Genomic DNA, 27,441 nt, shown 5'->3' on the forward strand with positions numbered 1-27,441 from the left:
TGACTTTATGTTGATTTATGCCAGCGGAGGATCCGACCCTGTATATCCGATTTGTAAGATAGCAGCTACTTAAAGAAAATTATAAGAGGAAAGAATTAATATTTATTTTAAGCCATATGAGAAAACTTCATTGGTTAAACCCCAGGTTTGGAATTTTCTACTGAAGCATAAAACCTTCTACCGAGGTGGAGAACTTAAACTGAGTTTGTCGTGGTCTTTTGTGTGAGACTTTGAAAACCATTACAAAGCACATTTCAAAGCACCTATCTTCTGCTATGAATGGAAATGAAAGATAGCACATACCACAAGAGGAATATTTCCCCCTTGAGCCAAAAATGTCTCCTATTCCCTCTCTTGTGCTAGACACCTGTTTATCTCCTGGCCTCCCTCCATCCCGGAAATGGATGTATCTCAGGGGAGCTGTAATAGATATGCTTTGCAAGGCAAATACGGCTGTTAGCTGTTTGAGGTGGGGAATTAGCAAAGGAGCCACTAATGAGAAAAACCTGAGTGCACTAACCTTGATGCTTAGAGTTTTCTATTTGTTTGTTTTAGCGTCTTTGTCTAAACGGCAGCTCTGGACAGGAGATAATCATTAGCACTGGCCTAGAAACAGTGGAAGCGTTGGCCTTTGAACCTCTCAGTCAGTTGCTTTACTGGGTGAATGCTGGTATTCCAAAAATTGAGGTATGTCTGCAACCGATCTTCATGACAGCAGGTAGCTGTAGCCATGTTGCTTTGTCTTTACCAGGCCTGCAGTCTGTTGCACCATGTGTAGCTGTGAGTCCTCATTCCTGGATGTTGGCTGACATATTAGGGGCAGTAAGGCCATTCAGCCTTCTCCTCCAAGGGCTTAGTGCAACTACTCATGCATAAGGCAGAGCAGGATTCAGCCTTTTGTATTTAAGATGGAAGATCAGTGAATTACAAAATGCATTTCCCAAGGAATGCTGCTCCACCATCAGTAATCATGTAGGCGCCAAAAGCTGCACTAAGATCCCTAGTGAAGGACATAGTCTGGCTGGATATTCAGTGTGTCTTGTGAACCGAGGTAGAGATCGATCTGCTTGGTGCTCGATCTGCAAGGAGACTACATCCCGTTAGGATTTGCTATGATGATGATGATGGAAGAGGGCTTACGCTGTAAATTTGTTTGACACTTTCAGATCCATATGACACGTTCAGGGCAGGCTGAACGGTCCAAAAAGGGATTCACAGTACGTTCATAAATAAACGTGGCAAGTTTGCTTTGTTGTTGTTCACCTGTATTTGGACAGCTGCTGGTTCCTTCAGGAAAATAGTGGTGAACCATGAAAGATGCACGAATGTTATCACAAAAGCTTACTCCCCCAAAATTTTGTGCCTCACTTGAATAGAATCATAGAAGATTAGGGTTGGAAGAGACCTCAGGAGGCCATCTAGTCCAACTCCCTGCTCAAAGCAGGACCAACCCCAACTAAATCATCCCAGCCAGGGCTTTATCAAGCCTGACCTTAAAAACCTCTAAGGATGGAGATTCCACCACCTCCCTAGGTAACCCATTCCAGTGCTTCACCACCCTCCTAGTGAAATAGTGTTTCCTAATGTCCAACCTAGACCTCCCCCACTGCAACTTGAGACCATTGCTTCTTGTTCTGCCGCTACTCACTCTTCCTCTTTCTCCTAGTTAAAAGTTTTACTCATCCAGTCAGTGAGCAGAAACAATATCATGTGGTTTATGGTTGGTGACAAATTATAGACTACAAATGGTTCAAATGAAGAGTTCCCAGCAGAGCCCATAGGCTCAAATTTGCTTGCATAAGCGGTTCTTCAACTACTGCCCAATAACAAACACACCCATCAAAATTAAGGACAAGTTGTGAGCGGCTGGCGAACATAAGGGATAAATTTGTCAAGTAATTTACCTGCAGCAGGTTATTTGAGCTACATTAAATGGAACAATTTCCTCTCTGTAATGTGGCGGGATAGAATGAGCTGCACATAGGGCATTACGGCAGTAAGCAATTTGTTCAGCAGTGTGGAAATCACATAAGTAAATGAAGCCCATCAACTTTTATCACTTGCCGTATGATAATTGTTTGTCAAGTATGTATGCATTGAACTGTCGTTTGCTAGATGGTTGTAATTAAATGCTACAGAATTTCATTTAATTTTAAACAATGCAATTGTTCTTCATATTGCAAACAAAACCCACACCCTCTACATCTTGTGCTAGGTTGCCAACCCAGATGGAGACATGCGATTTACTGTTCTGAATTCCTCTGTACTCGAACGACCCAGAGCCCTAGTTTTGGTGCCTAAAGAAGGGTGAGTAGGACCTATCTGTGAATAGTTGTGTTAATTTGTATTAAAACCAACCAAGTCAATCCAGCACTTTTCATCAGTACTAAATTCATACAAGATCAAAGTAGTGCGCTCCTCCATTTGCTGTTTTGAAAGCTGTTTTCCTGTGTGGCTCTTTCTCACCTAAATACTATGATCCGGGTAACTGGGCTTCAGTTCGATTGAGATTGGGAGCAATTTTCCATTTCCCTCACAATAATGTTCCCTTGGTAAGAACCTCCATAGCTTCCACTGGGTTATGCAGCATAGGAGGCAGTGCGCTGGTCTCTTCAGTGGATGTAACTGCTAATATTTGAGAAGTTGACCTCTTAGATTGTATGCTGAGTCACTGCTTTATGTGTGGTTCATGTGATATTTAAATGCAGTCCTTGACCTTGATATTCCCCCCGTTAGGTGCAGTCCATTGAATTCCATTGAGTTCCTGTTAAAAAGACATACTCTGTCTGCTACATACAATTTAAAGAGTGGAGTTCACAGTTTTGTGTGGACACCTGTTTAGATGAGGCCTTGTATTATTATTTCAAATTAACTCTGCTTATGGACATAATCAGGTTGATGTTCTGGACAGACTGGGGAGACACTAGACCTGGCATTTACAGAAGCGATATGGATGGTTCGTCGGCCAGTTGCATTGTCTCTGAGGGAGTGAGATGGCCAAATGGCATTTCTGTGGATGATCACTGGATCTATTGGACGGAAGCCTATATGGATAGAATCGAGAGGATTGATTTCAATGGGATGCAGAGATCGGTGATACTGGATAGTCTTCCTCATCCCTATGCTATTGCTGTATTTAAGGTATTTATACAACGTGTCTGGAGATAAGTATAGTAGATATAGGGGCTCAGCCCAAACTGTGATAAACGCTGAGCTGTGTTGAGTGGCCCAAGCTCACCAGGAACTCTGACCCAGTTCACCAGAAGGTTTGCAGCCTTAACACCCCACGTGGCTTTTGTTTCAGGTTCTGCACAGGTCCAGTTTTAAGCCTTCGTTAGCTTCTTTCCTTTGGGCTTAAGAAACATTCTGACAATCCTGTTCTCCTGAGAGTCGTAGGTTTGAGAGCCGCGGTAGTCTGGATAACCTTTGGCTAACGTCTCTCAGATGCTTGTCTGTCTGTCTGCTTATCTGAACCCAGCTTCATAGCTGTGCTTTACTAATTCTTGTTTGTGCTGCTGTGTTCATACAAGCAGACATGAGCAAGTAGGAGCTGGGAGTCAGAAGACCTGGGTTCTGTTCCAGACCCTGCTGTTGACTCACTTTGTGACTCCATTGGGAAAATCACTGAACCCCAATACAATGCTACTTTCCCCATCTATAACATAGGGGTAGTGACACTGACCCCGCCTTGCAGAGCGCTTTGAAGCCACCTGAAGAGCAGTATATAAGTGCAAAGTAGTATTAGCAGTATATGAAACCTTAGCGGCACAGGCAGCGTCTATGCAAAAAATGACCCTTGGTTTTCGGTTGAAACTCACTTTATGAAATTGGTCTTCTGCATTGGCTAGTTTGATGAAAAATCAGGATTAACCGGGAGTTCCTGATCTGTAGATCCTCCTTCAAATCCTGAATTTGGAAAAGAATAAGTTTGCAGAGGTCATGATATTTGCCTGTCTCCACCAAAGCATGGACTAAGGAACAAAGCTTATGTTTCAGAATGAAATCTACTGGAATGATTGGTCGCAGCTGAGTATTTTTAGAGCATCTAAATACAGTGGGTCGAGAATGGAGATTTTAGTTGGCCGATTAAATGGGATCATGGATATGAAAATCTTCTACAGAGGAAAGACAACAGGTAATGTGGAGTGTTTGTAAAGACCTTTTCTAAGTAGACTGTAGGCTGAGATTTTCAAAAGCCAGCGAGGGTGTTTGGCTGCTTACTTCCCATTGAATGGGATTTGGGAGTCTGTCTATCTTAACTGCTTGTATGGCCCCCCCATCATTATAGTATCTGAATGCCTCACCGTCTTTAATGTATTTTATTCCCAGAACACCATGAGGTAGGGAAGTGCTGTTATACTATTGTATGGATGAAGAAGTGAGGCACAGAGGGAGAGAAATCACCCAGGGGGGCTGGCAAAGCAGGGAATTGCACCCCGGTCTCCAAAGTCCAGGCTAATTCCCTAACCACTGGGCCATCCTTCCTCCATTTTTTTGAGTCCAAATACATCCAAATTCCTTAGGTGACTTCGCAGCTCTCAGCCATAGTACTAAGCGTTGTCTGTCTTTTGTGAATGGTGCTTGATGTAAGTACATTTCAGCATGATAGATGTACATCGCGATCTCTTTATCACACGTCAGCTTTAAAATCCTAAAATCTCGTTGTCACCTCGAGGTCGCTGGTTTGAGTCCAGTTCAGGCCTGGTTAGGTCGCAGTTGTTACCATCCGATAGCTCCTTAGTGACCTCCGTGAAAGGAGTTGTTGGGTCTCGGGCTAAAGGGCAGGTGTACCCTCATTACAAAACCACCGGCATTGCTGGAGTTCCAAGCGGAGAGGTCAGGGACTGAATGGGCTTTGAGAGTGAACTGTCTTTAGATGAAACAGTAGCACGACTATTTAGAGTTCAGAGCCATAGATTAGATAAGCCTGTATCTGAGAGGCCTCCAGATGGCTTAGAATGAATGTAAAGTAGCATCTTAAAATGAGCCCAACCAAGCAGAAAGTCACTGACCCCCTAGTTTCCAGGAGATGCCGTGGACTTCATCTGATTCTTCTGAAACAAAAGGCTGTTCTGTTGTGTTTAAGCCTCAGCAAGTGCTCAGCCTGATCAGAAGGAGGCTGTTAAGTGTCGATTAACTAGTTCTTAGGCTGCTGTGTTCTGAAACGCTCTTGTTAGCTTGGAAGCTGCTGATGGGAAGCCCCTCCTTCCTCTCTGATTATTTAATGAAGTGTATTAACGAGCTGTTGGAAGGTAATGCTTTCTGGGGTTGCCTTCAAAAAGGTCTCCAGGACGGTGCTTTTCAACCCCTTCCAGGCTGCCACAACTTGTCATGACAGGAAAAAGTTTTGGGACCCTCTTTAAGGGTTTTTGCCTTCTCTCTGCAGCATGAATCATAGAATCATAGGGTTAGAAGGGACTGCAAGGGGCATGGATTGCTTGCCAGAATCATCTGGGTTTATCTCAGTCAGTTTCCTGCCATTGCAGGGTCCTCGGGCATTGGTGCACCTCGGTCCCTCCTATTCTCTGCCTGTGACACATAATAGTCTACAACCTGTGGGCTGTAATCCTTCGATCTCGGTTTCACTGTTGAGTTTAGCGTGTTTGTGGTAGGTAGTTTTGGGGGCCTGTGATATGCAGGAGGTCATAATTCACGATTTGGTGGTTCCTTCTGGTCTTAAGCTCTGTGACTCTTACAAAATGGAGGGTGGTCCCAAGCCCGAGTTGAAACTTGTGTTCTAGGGAATTAATTTAAGTCTTCCCCAAGCTTGATGCAGAGAGAGAAAGAGAGAGAGCGCACTGCATTCTCAGTGTTGGTTTATTATTAATTATTATTTATTTGTATTGTAGCAGTGGCTAGAAGCCTCCGTTATAGACCAAGACCCCTTTGTGCTAGGCGCTGTACTAACAAAATCAAAAGATGTTTTCTGTCCCAAAGAGCATGGTTTGACTTCACCATCTCATTTGAGGAGGGGAAAAAACCTCTCCATTTAATTATTCATATTTCCCTATATAAGGCAGCGGGGGATCTGTGCAGTGTATCCTGTTTACTTATTAATCTGTAAACCACTTCTCACTAGGATCGAAGGGACTGATCTAGTGTGGCACTGAGCATGCATTCAAGCCCCATTGAAGTCAATGGGAGTAGAGGGCGTGTGGCATCTCTCAAGGCCAGACTCAATACGTAGCCAAGTGAAGCTGACACCCAGGTGCCCAGAGAGCCTGCGTAGCAGCCTGAATCGAGGGGATGACCGGAGACGTAGTTTCAGGTTCCCTGCCCTGTACTGCAGTGCCAGGTAGTTACTTTGTCCCTTCCCAACAGGACAGAATGCCTGCATCACCAAGCCTTGCAGTTTGCTGTGCTTGCCCAAATCAAACAACAGCAGAAGCTGCAAGTGTCCTGAGGGAGTCTCCAGCAGCGTGCTCCCATCAGGGGAAGTGAAGTGTGATTGTCCACACAGATACGTGATGAAGAACAACACCTGCATCAAGGAAGGTAAAACCCTGTTTAACTCCTGCTGCTATTTAATCCTGAAAAAGGATCAACTCCTTGGCTGGGAGATAGGTCAGCCTGACGTTACCTTTTGACCTGGAGCGTAAAGCTTAGAAAGAGCGACGATCACTTGGCAAAGATAATGGTGCTGTGCCTAACTGTAGCTTGTTTTTTTTAAACACATGCTGGGCACTAGATAACACCTGTCTGCCTAACCAGTATAGATGCTTCAACGGGAACTGCATCAACAGCATTTGGCAGTGTGACAACGATAACGATTGCGGAGACATGAGCGATGAGAAGAATTGCCGTAAGTGTCCTTCTGTGGTCACTTTGTGTTTGCGTCCTGAGCGGTAATCGTTTATCCAGCCTGGCTGGGGAGCAAAATGCTTCAACCAGTGATGGAGAAGGGATTAGTAATAATGAATATGGTCTTTCCGCCCTTCCTACAAGCCCTTGTGGCGTGGTATATCCTAATGAAGCTAGTTCAGATACATTCAAGAAGGCCAGCCTCTGAATGGAAATCAGACAAAGAGCCCAATGAGCTTATCAAGGGAACAAAGAGCCATCTGGCCAAGCTGTCCCCAAGTCATAGAGATGTGGCTCAGCCCATTACAGAAGCAGGGCCAGGTTCAAAGTTAGGACCTGGATTTGGGTCCGAATGCCAAGCAACTGAACAATAAGACAAAGTCCAGGCCAAACCGTCTCCCCAGGCTTAGCTGCTCCTGAAGTTCCTAACTGGTGGCTCCTTAGACTCAAGCACCGCCCCGGTCAAGCCAAGCCAGCCATGATTCCTCATCTTTTCTTCTCTCCGGCTGGAGGACGCTTTCTCCAGGCTTGGTATTGCAGTGTGGAACTGGTTTCAGTCCCATCTCCAGGTCAGACCATTAAGCCCTTCCTGCCCTGAACCAGGAGAAATTCATCCAGCACAGCCAGAATTAGTAGCAAGAATAGCTCAGAGGAAGCTCTTTTCCTCCATTGTATTCCCCTTGCTTTTATTTTAACATATGAGTTTGGGTCGGGGGGGAATTATTTAATTGGTGGCCTTGAAACCTCTCTCTCCCCCCCCCCCCCGCCTTGTTTTAGCCACAACAGTCTGTGATAGCGAGACTCAGTTCCGCTGCCAGGGCTCGGGGACCTGCATCCCGCTGTCCTATAAATGTGACCTGGAGGACGACTGTGGAGATAACAGTGATGAAAGCCACTGCGGTAAGCGTGATAAGGAGCGAGCTGTTTGTCTCTGTTGGATGTCCTTTCTCCCGCCCCCGGAAGAATATCACTGTTCCCTACACCAGGCAAGGGGTGAGCCTGCCCGGATGGAAGCAGGGCAAGGCAGCATCTCTGGCTCTCAGGAGAGCACTGAAGGGGACCCACCTTGCACACTGTCCAGGGCTTGCTAGCCCCTCCCTGGATGCTGTCAGGCAGCTAGTGCAGATGTGGTCCAGGGGAGGGGATGAGATGCAATAATGACAGCCCATATCCACCTCACCCGAGGCGTCACACCTTGAGCTGGCAGGGAGGCTCTGATATCAGATGTTCTCAGCTCCCCTCATCTGCCATGCACATCTGCCAGAAAACAAAACAATCAAGCAGGGATTAAAAATTATATTCATGCAGCTTCCGAGACTTGGTGTGTTCGGTCTTGGAGCAGGGTGGGGTAGATAGCTCCAAGATCTGGTATCTCCTATAGCCATCGGGGCTACAAATTCAAGTGCTGCGGCAGTAGGTTCCCCTTCACCCTCCCCCAGTTGCTTCATACTGGTAAGAAATCTTTGGCCATCTGGCAGGTTTGTGGCTGTCGCTGTGCTGCACATCATGAGCACAGTAATAGCAGGGTTAGGACTCAGCCTCCTTCATTAACAGCACAGGCTCCTAACCGAAAGGGGAGTCTCCCATTAGTTGTGTGCAGTCTAGGCTGCATGGCGCAGTGTTGAGCAGTTCCTCCTCCGTCCAGCAGAGGGCAGTGGTGAAGGCACACACTAGCCAGTTCATTGCAGCACTTCCTAAGGAGCTCAGAATCCCTAATTTCAAAGGAGATTCTGGCCTGATTTTCAAAGGCATCTGAGCATCTGCAGCTCCCAGCATCTTGAATGGGTTGTGGGTGAGGCCGTCAACCTCTGAGGCTAATAGTTCCTGAGCGGCAGACTGTTAAATCCACGGCAAGAACAGAAGTTGGGAATCAGAGTGACGCGGTAGCTTTTGATCTTTCAGGGCTAGAAACAATACACTAAAAATACTTTCAAGACCAGAACAAATTTTCTGAGCTGCTTAGGCTGCTGGTAGTGAAATGGCAGCTCTTTCTTCTAAGTCAACAGCTTGTGTTCAATCCCCGCCCCCAGTCACCCCAGCTGAACTTTGGGTGCCTTGTTTGTAGAAGCTCACCAGTGTAGAAGTGATGAATTCAGCTGCAGCTCGGGAATGTGCATTCGTCTTTCTTGGATGTGTGACGGCGATAACGACTGCAGAGACTGGTCAGATGAAGCTAACTGCACTGGTAAGCGTTGGGATGTGATCGGGAACCCTCTGCTGGAGTTGCTCATTGCTAGCTATCAGCTGCTGTGTTTTTAAAGGGTTTGCATTAGGATAGCTGTATGCGGAAGAACACATGCTGTGCAGGAAGGTGTCAGTTTAACCCTTCCGTGTCATGAGACTGAATCTTCCATTGCCCTATTGCTACTGTATTTTGTGCTAGTGGCTACTGCAGGGAAATCCTGATTGGCTGTGGCATAGAAGTTAAGATGGAAACACTGAAGCAACTAAAGGACTGAGCCAGCGCTGACTGAAGTCAATGGAAAGATACCTGTGGGCTTTGGACTAGATCAGCGGTTCTCAGACTTCATTGCACTGTGACCCACTTCTGACAACAAAGTGACTGCATGATCCCAGTGCGCCGTGTTACTCTAGATTCTAGAGTCCAGAATCAGGGGGCCGCACACCACAGGGGACCCCAGAGAGCTAAGTTGTTTGGGCTTTGGCTTCAGACCTGGGCAGCGGGGAGTCTAACGCCTGGCCTGGTGACCCCATTAAAATGAACTCAGGGCCCACTTTGGGGTCATGACCCACAATTTGAAAATCACTGGACTAGATCCTAATGTAGCAGCAACATGGGCTAGTGGATTGAGCGTGGAGCCAGAACCAATTTCTAATCCCAGTTCTGATAGTAACTTGCCGTGAAACCTTGACTAAATGGTTTAACTTCCATGCCTCAGTTTCCTCACCCGTAAAAGGGGGATAATAGTCACCTGCCTTGCAAGGGTGTTTGAAGATGAGCACGTTAATGTGATTTGAAAATAAGGTGCCTGTTAAGTATTAGCTCTAGCATGAACGAAGAATGCAGTGAGAGCCTTAGCCCTGAATCGTCTCTCTTCTTAGCTGAAGTGCCTACCCTACCCGTACAATGCTCTCCTGCATTTAAAACATGCTCCAGGTTAGTTGGCAGACAGAAAATGTCGATCATCTCCCCTTTTCACCTTCTTAATATTTATTGGCAAACTATGTATCGTTTTGTGCATATAAAATACTGTCTAAAACTCAAATTGTGGTAGGAGCTCAATACTTATGAGTGACCCTACAATAACAAACCAGGGCAAATGCAAGCAATAGAGGAAATAATTTCAGGGAAACAAATTCTGGTTTTAAATTTCTGTAGGCTTATAAATAGGGGAAAAACTTTTTGAAATTATTAAAAATAAAAACCTCTCACCAGCGAATGCCCTTTTTGCATAAAGCCACAGAAACATGTTGCTACATGCCCTGTTTTTCACAGGTGCTAAACAACCTGTCAGTTGGAGCTGTGATTGACCCAGCACGTACAAATCGGGCCAGGAAACTAATAAGATCATATTCCTGAGAGAATAAGCATCTATCTTACGATCTGTTGATTTTAGCAACTTAATCGCTGCGTTTCTGAAAGTGCTGGCTGTTTTTTGATGTGCGCAGTGATTCATCTTTGCTTATATTTGCAAGATTGCACTGATGGAATCAAATCAACGCTGAGGTCATTCGTCTGTAGTGCTGTTTACAGCTGACAGTGCTTCAAAACTTGCTTAAAAAATTTATTACCACATGGTCTGCCATAAAAACAGGCTTGCCCTACCTGTGGAGATCTGCAAAATAAGGAGGCATAATTGTAACCATTGGTCCTGAAGATCAAGATGTTAACTAATAAGAATTCTTCTCCCTGAAAAGTGTTCAGTGGTTACAACACGTACAGACTGAAAATAGGCCGGGTGTGCACTGACCTCATTTTACAGCTTGCACTCTGATTCTTTTGTAACAGTAAAACACATTGCAAAAAAGAAAGATTTTCTTTGCAATTTCTAAACTATTTATCTAAAAGAAGGGATGCTCGGCTCCAGTGGTGAGTGGTCTTTAGCATGGCCGTGCCTCTTTATCTAGCATTCCAGCTGGAGCTGTTGAACTATAAAGAGGATGTAACTTATGCAAAGTCATGCGCTAAGGACCTGATTCCCCTTTTACTGACAACTGATTTACACCAGTGCAACTCAGCTGGAAAAAATAGAGACACTCTGGATTGACACTGGTTATACATCAGGCCTTGAGTTAGTGGACCTAATTCTCTACTCATACATTGGAGTCAACCCAGTGATGACAACAGAATTTACACTAGTGGATATAAGTGAGAAGAGTCCTAAGAACATAGTAAAATTCAGTCCACACTTTACATACATCACATCTGCTCTGATATTTTCAGTTGACCAGTCTTCAAGTATCAACACAGTGAAGAGAATTCTAATTGTAGAAGGCTACTTGATCTAGCAAAAAAATGTATAATGACATTTGGTGGTTGGAAGTTGAAGCTAGACAAATTCAGACTAGAAACAAGGTGAACATTTTTTGAGGGAGGCTCTGGCAGGTTCCCCCCGGGGTGGCACCTGGAACTGGGGTACCACTGAACCCCCCTGACCCACCAGCCTGGGCTCCCTCTCACATTGTAGTGCTGTGACAAGCTGCAAAGCCCTCCAGCCTGCACTTTCATCAGCATACATACAGGTAGGGACACACCCAGCTGCAGTTACATGCAGGATCTCTGACCAGCCCCTGCATAGGAAGGCTACAGCTAAGGCAACTCCCAGCTCCCCAGGCGCATCACCCCTCTGGAGTATAAACACAAAATCATACCGTTTTGTGCTGCACAGGGGACTGTACAGCGTAAGCTCATGAAATTCACCCCCTCCCTCAATGTGGAGAGGAATATGCAACTGCCTTTGCACCTGAGTTATGATTCCCACACACTTCACTCCAACTCACTGGTTTAGAGAAAGGAAAAAGAAGTTTGTTAACTACAAAAGATAGATTTTAAGTGATTATAAGTGATAGCAAACAGATCAAAGCAGATTACCTAGCAAATACACCAAAAACACAGGCTAAACTTAATATACTAAATAGATTGGATATGAATTAGCAGATTCTCACCCTAAGAGGTGATACAAGCAGGCTGCATATTCTTAAGGGGCAAACTGCACTCGCTTTACCGCTTGGGATCCCCAGGTGTTTCATTCACAGGCTAGAAATCCCTTTAGCCTGGGTCCAGCACTTCCCCCAGTTCAGTCTTTGTTCCTCAGGTGTTTGCAGGAGTCCTCTTGTGTGGGGAGGGAAGAACAATGGATGATGTCACTCCCTGCCTTATATAGCTTACAAAGCTTGGTTCCCAGACCAGTAATACTGACATCCCAAGATGGAGTCCAGAGACATACGGTCTCATCACATGTCCCTGTAGAGTCATAGCAGCCATTACTCAGAGGCTGTCTGTAGCATTTTCGGGAAGGCTCCCCAGGTGGGAGATAAGCTTCTCCTAAGGGCTATTGTTTTTTCCTAATGGCTCATTGCTCTGAATAGGCCCTTCCCCACCCACTATCTAGACTGAAAGCATCTTGTCTAGTGGGCATTACCCAGGTGTAACTATATTTGAAATGATTACATAGTCAATATTCATAACTTCCAATACAAAAATGATACATGCGTATACATAGGATAATCACATTCAGCAAATCATAACTTTTCCAATGACACCTCACATGACTTATCTTGCATAAAATACATCATAATTAGGTCATAATCATATAATAAAAAATCACTAAGAAGGATATGGGGTGCAGTGTCACGGAGGCTAATTAGCTTATTTAGAGATGTGGTGGATTCTCCATCACTTGAAATCTTTAAATCAAGATGAGCTGTCTTTCTAAAAGATACGCCCTAACCCAAATAGAAGCTATAGGTTAGATGCAGAAATTACTGAGTGAGGGTCTCCAATCTGGTTATGCAGGAGGTCAGATTTGATGATCAGAATGGTCTCTTCTGGCCTTAAAGTTATGCAGTGTAAATTCCTCAGTTTTTATATGCAGTTTTCCAAACATATATATTTTAAAACAATAAATGTCCTGGTTCTGGATCAAGTTCTGGAGAACTTACTTGAGCAAACTCCCTTTTATATCAATGGGAGTTATACTTCAACCATAACCACAGAATCTGGATGTATGTAATTACTAAATCCATTACCGAATTTCATCAGTTTCAGATATATATGGTTGGAACTGTTTAGCTTGGGGATTCCAGTAGTTGGTATTCCAAGTGTGTGGTGTGAAAGGAGATACCTATTGGTATCGCTCATCTCTCATGACTTTCTGAGCGAGAATTACCAGAGGAAGAAGTGAACCTACTTCAAAAAGAGTATTGGTTTTTTAAGCTGAAAGTTGAAATTATCGATAAGAATCACAATCATTTGAGAAACATATCTAACTCAGCTGGCTGCATTTATTGCTCTTATCTAAAATCATTACATTTCACAGTGAATACCTAATAGAATATTAGTACCAGATGACTGTAGTATTTTGAAATATCTGGAAGTGCATGTCACTAGCTAGGCTAAAATGTAGCAGCGTGCAATTTAATTAAGTCAAATGTTGCTCTTTTTCTAGATAATGAAGAGTATTCTCTCATGTTAGTGGTTTTTTTTTTATTTGAAGAGGTACGGCATATAAATTAGGTTCCAAAATGACTTATTTAAAAAAAAATATTTTAGGTGGAGATTTTCAAAGTGGGAGCCTAAGGGAGGTGGATGCCCAAGTTCCATTGATATCCACTGGGAATTGGGTGTCTAAGTCTCCTAGGAAGCTTTGAAAATCCCATCTCTTAAGTCTAGTTAAGAATATCTATGAGAACCTAAAATACAAACAAGTTCTCTTTTTTGACACTCAGTGCCAAGTCAGACACTTGTGTGCAGATCCTCCCTGCCAGCAGATGGCAACAGTGCTCAAAACCCTTTTGGTGGTATCCTCCCCCATATATAAGGAGGAGTGCCAGCTTACCAAGGTTTGTCAGTTGCTGTTCCAGCAAGGACCAGACATCATTACCTTTGCCAGCTGACTCAAAGGACTGAAACGATAAGAAAGGGCTGACTCCAGAGGTCTTAGCTTTAGAAACATTGGTTAACCTCCATAGTCAACATTATGAGGTACAGTAGGTTGGTAAGTATTGTCCCCATTCTACAGGTGGGCAAACTGAGGCACAAGAGGATAAGCAAGTCAGTAGGCCAGCCAAATAGAACCTGACACCCATTACAGGATGATAAATCAACATGTACAGTGCCTAGCACAATGGAGTCCTGGCCCATGACTCTGGCTCCTAGATGCTACAACAGTACAAATAATAATTGTTAATAATAGTGTGTATCTGAACATATATTTAAATGTGTCACAAATCAAGAAAAGAAAAGAATGGTGATTTATTTACACGGAGCCCAGTTTGCCGCCTCTTGAAATCAATGAGTCTGTAAATGCTTTCTTTTTTTCTATTTGTTTTCAGCAGTATACCATACATGCGAAGCCTCCAGCTTCCAGTGCCATAATGGGCACTGCATTCCCCAGAGATGGGCATGCGATGGCGACGCCGACTGCCAGGATGGCTCTGATGAGGACCCTGTCAAGTGCGGTGAGAGCTCAGTTGTTATTTTCTAACTCATTGGCCTATCGTCTTATAGAATGGAATCTAGCTCTGTCACTGCAACAGAACAGCAGCAAACTTGGGGAGCATTAAAACCACATCTTTACTGATTGGTTTATTGTGGCACCCACCCAAGACCAGGGCCCCTGTGCGTGCACAGTCCCTGCCCCAAAGAGCCTCCAATCTAAACAGATTCTATGGACAAAGGGCGCAGCTGATTCTGGGGTTTTCTGGGGGTTGTCGAGTGCCCCTGGGATTCGGCCACTCGGGACTAACAAACAGAACCAAACTCTAATTCCGTACCTATGGGTTGAAATTCTTCCATACTTAAGGCTGCTTTTTCAAATGAATTTTAGAAAAAAAGTGCAACGGTTTCCAGTGTCCAAATGGAACCTGCATCCCAAATAGCAAGCACTGCGATGGGCTGCATGACTGCTCCGATGGCTCTGACGAACAGCACTGTGGTGGGTACACACAGGAACTCGGAATTTGCAGCACCAGATGGGTCAGTTGACTAGCACATCCCATCTGGAACAGAGATGAACACCTCATGCTTCAAAGGAAAGCAAAAGCCCCCTGTATAATGTATGTCACCTATGTAGCTCTATAAACAGCGTGGCAGGCGATTCCTTCTTGATATCTACTGCCTATCGCTTTCACCCTGACACATGACACAAGATAAGCCTGAATAGCTGCATAGCTTGTATTATTGATCATCAGAATTATCCAGCACTAGATAAGATCTAGCCAGTGTATTTGACTCTCTGTAAGTCAGAGGGTGGTTAAGTACACATAGATCAAATAACAAAAGAACTTTGTCTACAGTGTTGTTGCTACGTATTATTTGTATTATCATAGCATGTAGGAACCTAGTCATGGACCAGGATCACATTGTGCTAGGCAGTGGACAAACGTCTCTTATTGCCATGCACTGAAATGCTGTAATTCTCCCTGCAATCCCTTTTGTTTCCCCCAGACCCCCTGTGCACGCGTTACATGGACTTTGTGTGTAAGAACCGGCAGCAGTGCTTGTTCCACTCCATGGTGTGTGACGGCATTGTGCAGTGTCGGGATGGCTCGGATGAAGATGCCAACTATGCTGGGTGCTGTAAGTGTTTCAGTAATACCAATAATCTAGCAGATACCTAATACCTAGCGCTTTTCATCAGTAGATCTCAAAGCACTTTACAAAGGTCAGTACCATTATCCTCATGGGGGGAACGGAGGCACTGGACAGTGAAATAACTTGCCTCACATCACTCAGCAGGCCAGTGGCAAAACTGGGACTAGAAAACCCGGTCTGCAGAGCCCCACCCCAGTCCAGTGCTCCATCCACTAGTCAACACCGCTCTGAAGAGATCCCAAAAGGGAATAAATAAGCATCCTTAGGGGCTTAGTGTGTCATTTCCAGACTGTGTCAATGACATACCAAGCCACTTGTATGTTCCTTTAAATCAGGCCCGGTCTGGATGTTAATGATCTGAGTAGCACTTTGTTGACTTTAAAAATCCTGGTTTCTGTTGGTTGCTGTTTCGCGAGGGTTGTCTCCAAAATCCAAGCAGTTATGTTTTATAGTCCAAGTTCAATAGGACCGGTTGTTTCACCAGCGTGTTTGACAAAGCTGGGCTTTTGCCCCATAGGATTCTAACCTGGCTTTTACAGCCAGCGGCTGCTTTGGGGCCAGTGGGTGCATACACCCTGTCCCGCAGACCATTCCAGCGGAGTCCGGGTAATGCCACCCAGCGGGAGGAGTGTGTGAGCATAGGGACTGCCAGACTGGGCCAGTGCTCCATCTAGTACTGTATCCTCTCTCCAGTGGCCGGTGCCAGAAGCTTCAGAGGAAGGTGCAGGGAAGCCCATAACAGACATTGATGGGCTATTCTGCCTGCGGAGGATGTTTCTTCTAAACTCGAGGCAGTTAGGGTTTGTTTGATGTCTTGCTGCTGTATAAGGAATATGCTTCAACTCTTTGAAAAGGTGCAGCGGGTGCTTCCTGTGCATCAGCCCCATTCCATCCGCCTGGCCGGAAAGCTGCTCCATCTTTTACAGGTTGCTAGCAGCACTGTCTGTGTGAAGCAGTGCCAGTTATTGCAGGCCGGATGCACAAGGAACCAGGATCTTGGCTGCCTCCGTGCATTGTGCAATGAGGCAGGCTGGATTCTCTGTGCCCGACCCTCCCTTCCCCACAGCTAGCCACACTCTGAGCCCTTCGCCTTTGTACTAAAGCTCTCAGAAGGAACAGCTGCATTTGACTTTTTATTTTTTCAACTTCGCTTTGTCCCTTTTAGCCCAAGACCCAGAGTTTCACCGGACCTGCGACCAATTCAACTTCCAGTGCCAGAATGGCGTGTGCATCAGTTTGGTGTGGAAATGTGATGGGATGGATGACTGTGGGGATTACTCTGATGAAGCAAACTGTGGTGAGCAGAGAGGATCATTAACCCCTCAGTCTTATTTTGAGTATTAACAGCGTTGCCTTCCGCTAGGATACTGAGCGGTTACCATGGGGAGGACTGCAATCACTTTATAGAGAGAGAGATGGAGAGTGTTTTTTGTTTATAGATTTCAGTGTTTTAACAAAGGAGATCAGTGTCATTATCCCTATCTTACCATTAGGGAAACGGAGGCACAGAGCAGTGACGTTGCTTGCTTAAGGCTACCCTGCAGTCCAGTGGCAGAAGTGCAGACAGAATTTGGGTCTCCCGAATGCCAGTCCCGTGTCTATCCACTAGACCGTGCTGCCTCCCATGACCATATCCATTGAGTTCTTGATAATCTCGTATCATAGGCCCTTCTCTATACTAGGGCTGACTTGAAGCCATATGCGAGCACATTTGCTGCACAGATTCCCAGGCCAATGCAGACAGGGGCCTGATATCTGAGAGCAGGGTTAGTAATTATTGCCTGCAAGCCTTAGGAAAACATGCACAGCCAACCGCTCGTTCAGACTGTGTTAGCCACGTTCTCCCCTCCATTCCCCCCCCCCCGCCTCAGCTCTTGCCTTACTGTGCGAGATCTGATTTTCAAAGGTAAGCTCCGCGGAGGAGAGGCTGCTTCTATTACCTGTCCATACAGCATCTAGCCCGCTTTGGGTGCTGCGTAAATAACAATAAATAAACCATAGTGGAAATTGTGAGGGATCGGGGTTTGCCTATCAGGAAAACAGCGCTGTGTGGGTGAGCTATGGAGCACTACTAGTCAGGGTTGAGCTGTAGCATGGACAGAACCTGTGTCACTGAGGAGTCAGGAATGTGGGACCTCCTGACAATCTCCCATCATTGTTAGAAAACCCAACGGAAGTGCCGAACTGCTCTCGCTACTACCAGTTCCAGTGTGAGAATGGCCACTGCATCCCTAACCGGTGGAAATGCGACGAGGAGAATGACTGTGGTGATTGGTCTGACGAGAAGGAATGTGGGGGTAAGAGCAAGAGTGGCTGCTGCCTCAGTTATCTGCTCCATAGATTATAAAGCCAGCAGGGACTGACTGCGCAATCATCTAATCTGACCTCCTGCATAACACAGGCCATAGGACTTCCCTGAATTAATTCCTGTTGGAACTAGAGCAAAACTTTTAGAAAAACATCCCATATCTTGATTTAAAAATTGCCAGTGATGGAGAATCCACCACAATTAGTGGTAAATTGTTCCAAAGGCTAATAACGCTCATGGTTAAACATTTACATCATATGTCCAGTCTGGATTTGTCTAGTTTCAACTTCCAGTCGTTGTTATATCTTCGTCTGTTAGACTGAAGAGCCCATTATCAAATTTTTGCTCCTCATGTAGGTACTTATAGATCAAGTCACTTTTTAACTTTCTCTTTGTTAAACTAAATAGATTGAGCTCCTTGAATCTCTCCCTCTAAGGCATGTTTTCTAGTCCTTTAATCATTCTCATGGGTCTTCTCTGAACCTTCTCCAATGTATCAACATCCTTCTTGAGTGTGGACTCCAGAACCGAACACAGTATTCTAGCAGTGGTCGCACCAATGCCAAATGCTGAGGTAAAATAGCCTCTACTCCTACCCAAGAGTCCCCTGTTTATAAGTCCACGGATCACACCTTAGCCTTAATGGCCACAGCTTCACAATGAGAGCTCATCTTCACTTGATTATTCACCATGACCCCAAGTCTTTTTCAGTCACTGCTTCTCAGGATAGAGTCTCCCCTCTTGTAAGTACGGCCTACATTCTTTGTTCCTCAATGTATAATTTTACCTTTAGCTATTAAGACACATATAGTTTGCTTGTGTCCAGCTTACCAAGCGATTTTGATTGCTTTGTATCAGTGACCTGTCCTCTTCCTTATTTACCACTCCCTGAATCTGTGTGTCATCTGGAGACTGTATCAGTGATGACTTTATCTTCTATCTAGCCACTCATTTTTCAAACAGCTGATGCATCACAGTTATAGCACTTAGCCCTCTGCTGAGTCCTTATTATTGCCTTGTTCAAGCAATGAGTTACATTTTTTCATGTTTTACATTGATCGTAGCACAAAACAGAAGTACCCTGACTCAGTCATTTTTACACCGTATGTTTGTTTAAATAAATGATACAGAAGCTTCCTGTCCAGCAGAGAATCTTTTAGCACGGTCTACAGACAAGTTCGTGCACCCATTTCACATAGTCTGTTTAGAAACCAGGGTAGTTAAATTGAAGCAGTTCCCTAGCATGGACGCACCTAAACCAATTTGAGCACGTCCACACTAGGAGGCTGCACAGAGTTAACTGAATTGGTTTCTAAACAGACTTAGTGAAATCGGCACGCTTGCGGCATATAGACCAGGCTCATTGGATCGCGTGCTACCGTGTAAGCTGGTGGGCTCTGTGTCTGTTACAGCTCCTTCCCTCAGGCACAATATTGGTTAAGTAGAAAACTCGAGTAATATCAAAGCAATTCCCCTTCCCCACATGGGCTGCAGTCTGTAGAGGTCTTCTCCTTGCCTATTTTTCCTACTAGGAGGAAAACACCCCCTTCCCTTAAATCCCTGCTAAGTCATGTGACAGACAGGTAAGCCTGTCACCCTTTCCTGGTTGTTTTATCTGATCACACAAGGCATCAGGGCTGTCTTGATTAAGGCCCCAATGCTGAAATCAGATTTGTTTATGGAAAAACCTTGATTTCAGTGGAACCTTGGGATTATATAAGGGTCCTCCCAGGGAGATCTGATTTGCGGGACCATGGCTTTAGCATGTGGAGAGGGTTTCTGTGCCGAGCCAGAATGCATACTTGGTCTATGTTGACCTACTGGAGTTGTCTGCGTTGACCAGACTGTGGCTTGTCTGTATCCACTTATGGGGAGGGTGCATAGAAGCAGGCCCATGTATATTGGAAGCTGCTACTGGGAAATGTCTACAGGAAACCTAGGGAGAAGTTGAATAGTCTGCATCCTGCAGGGACGGAGGCTGCAAAGCTCACCACAATCACTGTGCACCTTCCAGCACTTAAAGTGGTACTACCCTTTAAAAAACACATGAATAAGATGCATCACTGTGTTTTCACCCTCGAGTTCCTGTCCTTTGACAGCAGCTTTGTTTTATGTTTAGGTTTGGCTCTGGGAGCCAGCTTTGTGCTGTTAGAATAAAAATACTGCACTTGTGAAGTATTCCCCATCCTCCCCCTTTTCCAACCGATATCCTGGGATTTTGCCTTTCGGTCTCCTAGGAACAGAAAAAGCTTTTAGCACATAATCAGACGTAGGAACATGTCCAGTAAGATCAGCTCTCACTGGTTTATTTTTAGGTTCACAGATCCTTCCCTTTACGACATCTGCCCCAGTGACATGTTTACCTAACCACTTCCGTTGCAACAGCGGTGCCTGCATCATGAACAGTTGGGTTTGCGATGGATATCAGGACTGCACAGATGGCTCAGATGAGGAAGCCTGCCCTACTTTATGTAAGGTTTTCTCCTCCCTTGCCGCTTTGTTTTACACTCAGCGGTGATTATTCCCTGCAAAGGTGATCCTGAGAAATAAAGCCTCAAATGTAAATGTTAGAAAACTTGGGCCACACTATATGCTGGGGTAAAGGGTGCTGCTCAGTTCACTCACGTGGAGTTGCACCCACTTGAATCAAGAGAGAATTCGGCTCGCTCACCCTGAATTCTGAGAATTAATGGAAATATTTGCCACGGAGCAGTGGCTGCTAAGAAAACACATCTCTGTCCCAGCTCAAACTAGGCTGTTACATGCTTGCAGCCATAACACTTTCTGATTGTGTTTAGGAAGAGACACCTGAGACTTTCAGGTAGTTGGGTGGGAGCATGCCGCAGTAGATTCCTTTCCAGACTTAGAAGCCTGAGCATATGCCAGTATCCCCATTTGTAGGTTGCCTTTAGAGTAGCAGGCCAGCTTTTGCACTGCAACCCAAGAAACACTGAGGAGAGCTGGCCCTGGTTAGGACATGTGGGATTTGGATAAGGGAGGCAGCAGTGGATTTAGTTACTTTGTACAGGAAGAGGCTGCCATCTGGTGGAGTGGGGAGATGCGAACCGATTCTGAACTAGAGGAACCAATAGACAACTCAGTCTGTCAGTCACTGCCATTGCTCAGCCGGGGGTTCTGCTATTGCTTGTGTAGTTTGCTGACTCTTCTCTTCTTCCGCCTCTTGGTTCCCAGTAGCCAACGTAACTGCGACTTCCACCATCTCCCTTGGCCGGTGCAGCAGGTTTGAGTTTGAGTGTCAGCAGCTGAGGAAGTGCATCCCTAACTGGAAGCGATGTGATGGCCTGAGAGACTGCCAGGATGGCACGGATGAAATGAACTGTCGTAAGTGCTCATTTCCCACAGGCTGAGCGGTGCTTTAGCTCTCCCTGAGCAAGGCTTTCTTTAAAGACCAGACCACAGCAAATCGCATCTGTGCAAGCGGAATCCGTGCTAGTGCTATGCAATGAGTAATGCAGTGTAACACATTTGGTGCAGTACTAATGTAAAAACAGACACACACTTACTAGCCGTATTACGGCAGAGCCTAATTTAGTTGCTGTACAGAGTTAGCGAGAGATGGTCCTTGCCCCCATAAAGCTCATTATCGCTATAGACAAGGTAACAAAGAGCAGAATTGGAAACATTCACAGAGAGAGGAAGTGACTTGCGTAAATTCACACAGCAGGTCAATGGCAGAATAAGAAGTAGAGCCCAGTTCATGTGATTCTTAGTCTAGTGCCCTAACCACTAGACAAGACTGCCCTTTATATATGGCTTTAACATCAGAGAATGGCATTGGTATGTTGGGGAAAGACTAACGCTTGGGTGTCTATTCCTCACTCCTATTGGAAACATACGTTTTGAGTGAGATTCAGTTTGTGTCTGTTTATGACGTCATACCCCTGTTATATGAGTTGACCAGAAAACATTAATTAAAACAGGATGGTAGTTGGTAGCCTCATAGTGTGATATTGCTCTCATTGAAGTCGGTGGGAGTTTTGCTATTGACTTCATTGGCGGCAGCGTCAAATTCTTGCTGGCCTGGTGTGAAAATGTGATGAGATGAAAAACAATACAAAGGCGGACGTCACATTCAGAATTCACTCTGCTGGGAAATATATATGAATATAAAGTATAGACAGAAAGATATAGCACCAGATTTTCCAACGTGCTCAGAGAACTATAGGAGCTGCTGGGTGCTGAGCACTTTTGAAAATCTGACTCAGTGTTCGAAAGTTGGGCTTATAGACTCAAACAAACTTGGACACCATTTTTAGGTGCCAGACTGCCATTTTGCCTCAACTTCCCAAATATGAAAATTAAGCTCAGTCTCTTCATCTATAGAGAGAGACATTAAAACGTCTGTTTCTGTGCTAAAAGCTCACAATAAAACCATTACCTGTCACTTGCTTTTTTGAAATTACTGTTTTGTGCAACTGAAAATTAGTCTCTTAACCTCGGTGTGCAAAATGAAACCCTCCTAGAGCACCCTAGTTATCAACGTGGTTAGTGATTGATACACTGTCACGCCATTCACTGCAAAAATCTCAGCAAGATGCTCTAATATGAAAGTAGTAACAATAACAATTACCAATTCTATACTGGGATCGCTTTATCCATAAACAGGATGCAGCCACCTCTGCATTTCAGTATGGCTGCGGTTTAGCGGTGTGCTTGAGGGCACTGTGCAACGTGATCCGGACAGGACATTTGTAAATGAGCTCTCCTGCTTTGAATCATGCAATGCTTTTCTCTCTTCCAGCTACTCGCAGCACACTATCATGCCCTAACGGTTTTAAATGTGAAGATGAGGAAGCCTGTATCATGACAGCAGAGCGGTGTGATGGATTTCTGGACTGTTCAGATAGTAGCGACGAGAGAAACTGCACCGGTAAGTAAATGCGCTATCACGGAAGTTCTCGCATTTTCCATAGCACAGACCATGTTATAATACAGACATTGTCTCATGGGCGTCTTTCCTTCCTTCATAATTACCTTGACCACCCCTCCTTTGGTCCATCTCCCCTCCTGCTCACAATCAGACACCCCCCTTCCTGCTTCCACACACATAATGTCCTTCAATGCAACTACAGCAATTGCAGACGCAGGCAAATAGCATTAGTCATTTAGCGTCACACAAATACAGGACTTTCCCTGATTAGCACAGCCAACAAGTGGGTGCATTTTTGCAAGCACTTGCCCACTGTGTCCTGTTCTAAAAACTTATCCCTGGGACCACAGGCACAGAGCTAAGCTCCCTCACTTGCAATTCCTCTCATGCCCCTGGACCCAGATGTGTTACACTCTGATTGGAAGCCCTGGTCCGTTCTGGATAGATAATAACAACATCGATCACTGTCTTTTCCCAGCTGTGGGATTCAGCCATTTTCCTAGTAAACTGCTCGGGGTACTGAACATCAATCAGTTTGTAGCTCTTTAATTAAATATTGATTCTGAGAAGTGGCCCAGATGGGGGGCCAAGGAGCCCCTGAGACCCGCAGCTGGGCTGGAATGCTGAAGTGAGGCAAGAAACCCTTGCTTTATCCTGCTAGACTTGCTGCTGCTGGTGCCTCCCCCGTGGGCTGGCAGCCTCATTGGTTTAATTTTCTGCTGATTAGGAAACTTCATCAGGAGCAGCTCGGAGCTCTCTGTTTAGTTTTCTTAATAAACTGGAAATAAAACCAGTGGGCTCAGTAGGGCCCTGGGAGCGGAGCTGGAGTCCACAGCTCAGGGGCCTGGCAGCTGAGCAATGAGTCAGGGGGAAATGGGACACAGAGCGGGACAAACTGCACATAAAGGGGAATAAGGTGGCCCACAGATATAGGGGAGGGTTGTCTTTGCAGGGGACCACATACAGGAGCAGTGAGTGGAGACTGTGGAACTGCCAGACGGTGGGTAGCTATGATAACACTTCTGAGGCTTTCCAGCTGAGGATCTCATAGCAATTCAGGAAAGGCAGGCGATTAAGCCTCATATGCTTCAGATGGAGAAAGTGAAGCACAGAGACAGGCAGGGCACTAGCTAGAATTAGAAACGATGTTTCCTGGTTGCAAGTCCCCTATTGCAGCCACTAGAGGGCACTGCCTTCCACAGAGCCCAGCTGTGGAGCTGATTGGCAGCCAGGCTCACTCCGACATTGAGCCTCGCACACATTCTCCAACCAGGAGAAAGAAGCAGGTGACCTAAAGGAATAAATGACACTTTCTGAACATTGAGCACCAGCTATCGGTCTAGACGCTTACGCAGCCCTCAGCGCTGTATTATCCAAGTGTCCCACAGACATCAGTGAATGGATCCTCCCAACGTGCCTGTGCGGGAACGAAGCGCAATTTTCCTCTCTTTTACAAGTGGGGAAACTGAGGCACAGAGCAACTAAATGACTGGCCCAAGGTCCCAGAGGGAGACTGCGGCAAAGTGAGCTATAGAACCCAGCTCACCTGAGTCCCACTGCCTTGACCCCAAGACCAGCCTTCTTCACCAGCCTCCGTGTTCTAGGCATTATAAAGAAAAGTGTGCAGAACAAGGCCGTGCTTCGAAGAGATTCATGACCTAGAGGTGTTCCACAAGTAGAGAAGTGACTCCCTAGATCAGATTGGTGAGAAGGCCCACTCCAGGCCCATTAGTGCTCTTCTGAATTATTTCAGACGGTGCTTTTTCCATGGGCACTGATTATTTAAGTGTATGCTTCAGTCTACAGCTATAGGTGCTGATTGTGCCATGTAACCCTTTACCCCCTATTCTGTAAAGCACTGCTTTTATTTTCCTCTCTAAAAGAATATTTTCTGTTATCTGCTTAGATGACACAATTGTGTACAAAGTCCAGAATCTCCAGTGGACGGCTGATTTCTCTGGTGATATCACTTTAACGTGGGCCCGACCTAAAAAAATGTCCTCAACATCTTGTGTGTATAATGTCTATTACAGGTAAATTGCATGAATCTTGATTATCTTTTTATTTAATGAAACGTGCAAGTAGAACTAAGTTCATTGTGACTACTTGTGTATAAAAGCAGGGTAGATAAAAATCTGTGATTCTTTCATTTAAATCAGGTTTTTTTTAGATTTTGTTATTTAAATTATAAGTTCTTTTTGTTAAAAAGGAAATCTGAATTTAATACAAAATATGTTAAGGCCTAAATTTATTATAATTGCTTAAAATATTTAAATACAATTTTAATACAAAATAAATATGATGAATCCATGAGCCTCTATCAAAAACTTTGAGTTAAAGGCTGCTTTTCTATACTAAGAAAATGTGGGGGGGGGGGGGGGAACACCTAACTTTTGAGGTCAGGCTTTATAAATAAGCTCAGGCTAAACACAACAGAAGACAACATCATTTCAAGAAGCTCTGGCCCCCCCTGGGCCCTAAAGGCACACCACTTTCACTTTCTTTAAAATTTCCTTTAAATTTTCCAAATAAAAAATGAATAATGTTCTAACTACCCTACCTGTAACCCTGTAAATAATTAGTTGTAAAATGTAAATGTGAAAGATGTTTTGAATGTTTTTTAAAAAATATGCAAAATATTTGTATATACCGTTGTGTGTATTTAGTTAAATTGCAGTTTCCATCCTCATTATAAGCAAAACGTATCAAGTAACTAAGCAATACATCTTTTACCATTTTCTAACATACTAACATGTACAGTAAAGAAGAATCTGAAAATATTAAGCTTTATAATTGCTTAATATATAAATAAATGTATATATTTATAGTGTGGCCACTGGATAGCAAAAGGATGTACCAAATCTAATGTAAAGGCTCTGTTTAGTTGTAAATCAACATGTTTTAACAGTTATATCAACCAATGAGAACATACCTCTCTTTAGAAAATAAGTGATCTACAAATGGAAAAGTTGATTAAAATTGATGATTTAAATCACTTTGTTTTAAATCAGTCCACTCTGGTGTAAAGGTAGGCACTCTCTTAAGCACCTTGTAAAATCAACTTCAAAATCTCCTTTCTGCTTTACCCATTATTGTTACCAACAAGACTTGAAATGGCTTTAGCTAGAAGAGATTACAGAAAAATGATTTGTCTCTATGTTTTTCAGATTGTTTACCTTGTGCATTTGCCAGCATTTTCTAAATTCATACTTTCTAAGGCCAGAAGGGACCATTGTGATAGTCTAGTGATACGTCCTGTATAACACATCCCACAGAACTTCCCAGAAATAATTGATGTGTGAACTAGATCGTATCTGTTTTTTAAAAAGCCAGTTGTGACATAAAAAAACTGTCAGTAATGTAGAATCCACCATGACCCTTGAATTAGACTATCTTCAACTTCCAGCCATTTGTGTATAGTCAGTTTCCTCTTTTGTTTGTTTAGGCCAAGGGTCAGCAACCTTTGGCACGCAGCCCGTCGGGGAAATCTGCTGACAGGCCTGGACGGTTTGTTTACCTGCAACGTCCGCAGGTTCGGTCGATCGCGGCTCCCACTGGCCGCGGTTTGCCGCTCCAGGCCATTGGGGACTGTGGGAAGCGACGACCAGCACATCCTTCGGCCTGCGCCATTTCCCACAGCCCCCATTGGCCTGGAACGGTGAACCGCGGCCAGTGGGAGCTGCAATCAGCCAAACCTGCGGTCGCTGCAGGTAAACAACCCGTCCCGGCCTGTCAGCTGATTTCCCTGACGGTCCACGTGGCAAAGGTTGCTGATCCCTGGTTTAGGCCTTTGTGTGGGACAGAGCAACCATGAGAGAAGAAGTGTCAAGAAGTTAAGGCAGTGTTATAAAAAAATTGAGAAAGTGGCAGGTGTAAAACTTTCAATGATTTAACTCATATTTTGAAGCAAACTAGCTCTAAGTTAATAGTGTCCCTTTAACAAACAAACAAACAAAAGCAGGCCTTTAAAGTGTCGTTAGATGATGGGTGCTCTTAGAACACGCTAACACCTCCAGCTACAGAAATACCTCCTGAGTTCAATGGTTTTATTCTCTCCCACAGGATGGTTGGCGAAAGCATTTGGAAAACGTTAGAAACTCACAGCAGCAAAACAAACAGTGTCTTGAAAGTCCTCAAGCCAGATTGCACCTATCAGGTCAAAGTTCAGGTCCAGTGCCTCAGCAAAGTGTACAACACCAATGACTTCATTACTCTGCGTACGCCGGAGGGATGTAAGTGGTCTTTGCATGTTCTGTTCTGAGTTCCTGGGAGTGTAACACTTCTGATCCGTCAAGTAGCCACAGCACTGTGCTTCCACATAAGAGAAGGTGGAGGGGTGTTTTCTGAATAGCATCCCACGCCTTTTTGCAGAAGGCAAGAGAACAGAGCCTCAGCTGTTGACTGTACTGGAGCCAGATTGCACCCTCTAGTTACAGCATCTCTAAGGGATGACTGGTACACATTCAGAGCCTGGGTCCTCTCCCCGCAGATCTGCACACAGAAGGCAGCCTCCCACATGTGGGTCTCCGACTTCCCACGAGCAATAGGTTGTTAGTCGCCCCTTCTGCTTGATCTTGCCAAGGGCACTCTGCTGGCGGAGGATCCCTGGGAAGGGGGTGCTCTTACATTGACCCCCCGCACCCACTGGCTCTGTGGTGTGACCAA

At 44.9% G+C, this 27,441-nt stretch overlaps 1 protein-coding gene across 5 annotated transcripts in view; it reads left to right on the top strand.

Moving 5' to 3' along the window:
- SORL1 (sortilin related receptor 1) overlaps nucleotides 1-27,441 on the top strand; it is a 91,595-nt gene that overhangs the window by 50,075 nt on the left and 14,079 nt on the right. For 2 of the 5 annotated variants that reach the window (XM_039496808.1, XM_039496812.1), the window contains exons 18-35: nucleotides 556-687; nucleotides 2,216-2,307; nucleotides 2,895-3,141; nucleotides 3,997-4,135; nucleotides 6,322-6,495; nucleotides 6,689-6,802; nucleotides 7,579-7,701; nucleotides 8,867-8,986; nucleotides 14,317-14,442; nucleotides 14,811-14,918; nucleotides 15,431-15,562; nucleotides 16,743-16,874; nucleotides 17,740-17,874; nucleotides 20,201-20,356; nucleotides 21,078-21,227; nucleotides 22,648-22,776; nucleotides 24,683-24,809; nucleotides 26,839-27,008. In XM_039496808.1, coding sequence (XP_039352742.1) covers nucleotides 556-687; nucleotides 2,216-2,307; nucleotides 2,895-3,141; nucleotides 3,997-4,135; nucleotides 6,322-6,495; nucleotides 6,689-6,802; nucleotides 7,579-7,701; nucleotides 8,867-8,986; nucleotides 14,317-14,442; nucleotides 14,811-14,918; nucleotides 15,431-15,562; nucleotides 16,743-16,874; nucleotides 17,740-17,874; nucleotides 20,201-20,356; nucleotides 21,078-21,227; nucleotides 22,648-22,776; nucleotides 24,683-24,809; nucleotides 26,839-27,008 — 2,506 coding nt within the window. The remainder of the gene's footprint in view (nucleotides 1-555; nucleotides 688-2,215; nucleotides 2,308-2,894; nucleotides 3,142-3,996; nucleotides 4,136-6,321; nucleotides 6,496-6,688; nucleotides 6,803-7,578; nucleotides 7,702-8,866; nucleotides 8,987-14,316; nucleotides 14,443-14,810; nucleotides 14,919-15,430; nucleotides 15,563-16,742; nucleotides 16,875-17,739; nucleotides 17,875-20,200; nucleotides 20,357-21,077; nucleotides 21,228-22,647; nucleotides 22,777-24,682; nucleotides 24,810-26,838; nucleotides 27,009-27,441) is intronic. The other 3 variants (XM_039496809.1, XM_039496810.1, XM_039496811.1) reach the window with 3 other exon arrangements.

Source organism: Mauremys reevesii, linkage group 12 (genome assembly GCF_016161935.1).
Source record: "Mauremys reevesii isolate NIE-2019 linkage group 12, ASM1616193v1, whole genome shotgun sequence".
NCBI classification, from domain to species: Eukaryota; Metazoa; Chordata; order Testudines; family Geoemydidae; genus Mauremys; species Mauremys reevesii.